Source organism: Periplaneta americana, chromosome 16 (assembly GCF_040183065.1).
Source record: "Periplaneta americana isolate PAMFEO1 chromosome 16, P.americana_PAMFEO1_priV1, whole genome shotgun sequence".
Classification (NCBI taxonomy): Eukaryota; Metazoa; Arthropoda; class Insecta; order Blattodea; family Blattidae; genus Periplaneta; species Periplaneta americana.
In genome coordinates, this window is record NC_091132.1 from 10575001 (window position 1) to 10578043 (window position 3043).

The 3043-nt window shown below is 37.3% G+C and overlaps 1 protein-coding gene across 1 annotated transcript in view; it reads right to left on the bottom strand.

The window, feature by feature from the left end:
• Nucleotides 1-1829, bottom strand: part of Hmt-1 (ABC transporter ATP-binding protein/permease Hmt-1) — a 59858-nt gene extending 58029 nt beyond the window's left edge. The window contains exon 1 of the mRNA XM_069812609.1: nucleotides 1733-1829. Within this exon, the coding sequence (XP_069668710.1) occupies nucleotides 1733-1747 (15 nt within the window). The 5' untranslated portion in view covers nucleotides 1748-1829. The remainder of the gene's footprint in view (nucleotides 1-1732) is intronic.
• Between the last annotated feature and the right edge of the window lie 1214 nt (nucleotides 1830-3043).

Here is a 3043-nt window from a genome sequence, read left to right on the forward strand (position 1 = left end):
CATTGTAAATGGACCTTTAGGCCTACACTTTCATCCGAATAACCCTTTAGCTGCATAGACGTAGGCTATTTACGCCAAAAAAAAACAAGACTCACTATGCAAATGTGGAGCTGGCGGTTCACCCAACCACATTCACTTTGAATGCTCTAATTTATCGAAAATGAAAACATTTTATTCAGAACTGATTCGTTGAAAAGATATCCTTCTCGATATAATAGCCTATTTAAAATTATTTTATTTAACGTTTACATTAGGCCTACTTGTAATTGAAACTTTCAATCATCACATAACGTGTTCATAATGTGTGCATACGATTCATCTGCAATACTCGTAAATTTAACCATAGGCCTATAACACCTTCCCTCCAGTTACTTTCATGGGTGCGTCTGAAGGAACGAAGAACAATACATTCACTGTCTCTTCTGTTTAGAATCATGCATACTTCTACTCCGAATTATCTGTTATCGCGATTTCAATTTTTTACAACTCTTCGAAATCGACATCAAGCACTTCTTTCTATCCCTCATCATAGAACGTCTTTATACTCATCTTTCTATACTGTAGAAATACCTCGCCTCTGGAATTCGTTAACTTACCTAATGTCGTCAGAGACTGCCGGACTTTATCACAATTCAAAATTAAATTAGAAAATTTTGTCTTAGTTAATGTTTTTAGGTATTGCTAGAAGTATTGATTTGTGTTTTTTTTTTCTTTTTCTTTTTTAATCTAGATTATAATGCAAGTTTCTTGTTTATGTTAGTTAATTAGTTAGGATACAATTATTATGATACTTAATCACTCATTTAAAGTTTGTGTGACTGCAACCTGTGTATATTTTTGTGTGGCTTTACTTTGTTTATAGTGTTTTTTTCTCTCTCTCTCTCTCTTTATTTTTTGTGTAGCTTTATTTTGTACCTATATAGGCCTAGTGTTTTTTTCTCTCTCTGTTTTTCTATATTATTGTATTTGTATTCCTGGTGTTGTGGAAGAGAAGGCCTTAACTACACCACAATAAATAAATAAATAAATAAATAAATAAATAAATAAATAAATAAATAAATAAATAAATAAATAAATAAATAAATAAATAAATAAATACATACATACATAAATAAATACATAAATAAATAAATAAATAAATAAATAAATAAATAAATAAATAAACAAATAAATAAATAACGAGATGTAGGAAATAGACCTAATGTGTAAGAGATTGTCACACAGTATGCCAATTATGTGGTGATTCCGTACACACAAAAATAGGCCTACTTTCATTAACACTAGAAGATTAATCCGTAATCAATGGCGTTAGAAAAGAAGTGAAAGCAACAACTTAATGACAAGCAATTGAAGGTTGGAAAGCTGACATCCGTCAAGCGAAATCCGTGGCTAACGAGAAAGACAGGCTACGGCGCGACGTCACATTCTTAGTCATGACATGGCCAACATTGAACAAGTTTATAATATAAATGCACGTTTAACATGAGTTTAATATAGCAATTCCTTTGTTTTTATAACTTTGAACATGTATTTATATTAGGCAATTGTCAAGATGGCCATGACTAAACCATGTGATAACCATGTGACTCCAATTCGCAACTTAGCCTTTCTCGTTAGCCACGAGCGAAATCTGAGGAGAACATTGAAAGCAGCCAGCCGTATGTGTGAGATGTGGCACCTCCCCTACGCTACGTGCTTCCCAAACTGGCGGCAATGTCGGATTGCTTCTTACCTCGTATCCCAACATCTGCTGGCATCCACGGCCTTGAAGTCTCTTCTGGGGCGGAGAGTGGTTCAAGTCTCACAATAGCTTCACTTCCAAGCACTCTTGGATTCGAATTAAACTCTAGTAAACTGTACCTAATCTAATAAGAGATAAGACAAACTATCATGCCAAGCGCTGTGCAATGACCTAGGCGCAAAGATCTAAACGTCATAGTCTTCCACGACATCAGTGGCGGCTCGTAGAAATTAATTTTTGGAGGCTTGAATCTTTGTATCAGATCTTACTTACTTACTAACTTACGGCTTTTAAGGAACCCGGAGGTTCATTGCCGCCCTCACACAAGCCCTCCCTCGGTCCCTAACCTGAGCAAGATTAATCCACTCCTTGCCATCACATCTCACCTCTCGCAAATCCATTTTAATATTATCCTCCCATCTACGTCTCGGCCTCCCCAGAGGTCTTTTCCCTCCGGCCTCCCAAATATTACTCTATATGCATTTCTGGATTCGCTCATAAGTGCTACATGCCCTGCCACTCTCAAACGTCTGGATTTAATGTTCCTAATTATGCCAGGAAAAGAATACAATGCGTGCAGTTCTGCATAATTTTCCTGTAACTTCATCCCTCTGAGCTCCAAATACTTATTTTCCTAAGCACCTTATTCTCAAACATCCTGAGTCTCTGTTCCTCTCTCAAAGTGAGAGTCCAAGTTTCACAACCATTCTTTCAGCTTTTTTGAGAGCAGACTGGATGACAAAATATTCTCAAAGAGGCATTTTCCATATTTATTCTGCGTTTAATTTTCTCCCGGGTGTAATTTATATTTATTTGTTACTGTTGCTCCAAGATATTTGTCCTCTATTTTGTAAGCTTAGACTATAATTACGAACCTAAAGATACATCAGTAAAATAAACAGCTAACCTCATCGAATAATTTCAAGGGAAAAATTGTTCCGGGGCCGGGTATCGATCCCGGGACCTCTGGTTGAACGTACCAGCGCTCTGCCAACTGAGCTACCCGGGAACTCCACCCGACACCGTCCAACCAGAGGTCCCGGGATCGATACCCGACCCCGGAACAATTTTTTCCTTGAAATTATTCAAATCTGCTTTACAGGAAGCTTTACCTGAAAGACTAGATTTGCATAGCTAACCTCATCCTATAGCCAGTGTTCTTTAAACCTGTAACGGCGTCTAGGCAATGTTTTGGTGCCTGAACTTCGTTCCCTGTGATGACTAAACACGTTTCATGCGGTAGGGGTAGATTTTCAGATAAAGTTGGAAAGTTGTTCATGGCATTGCCATCTCTGCGGACAG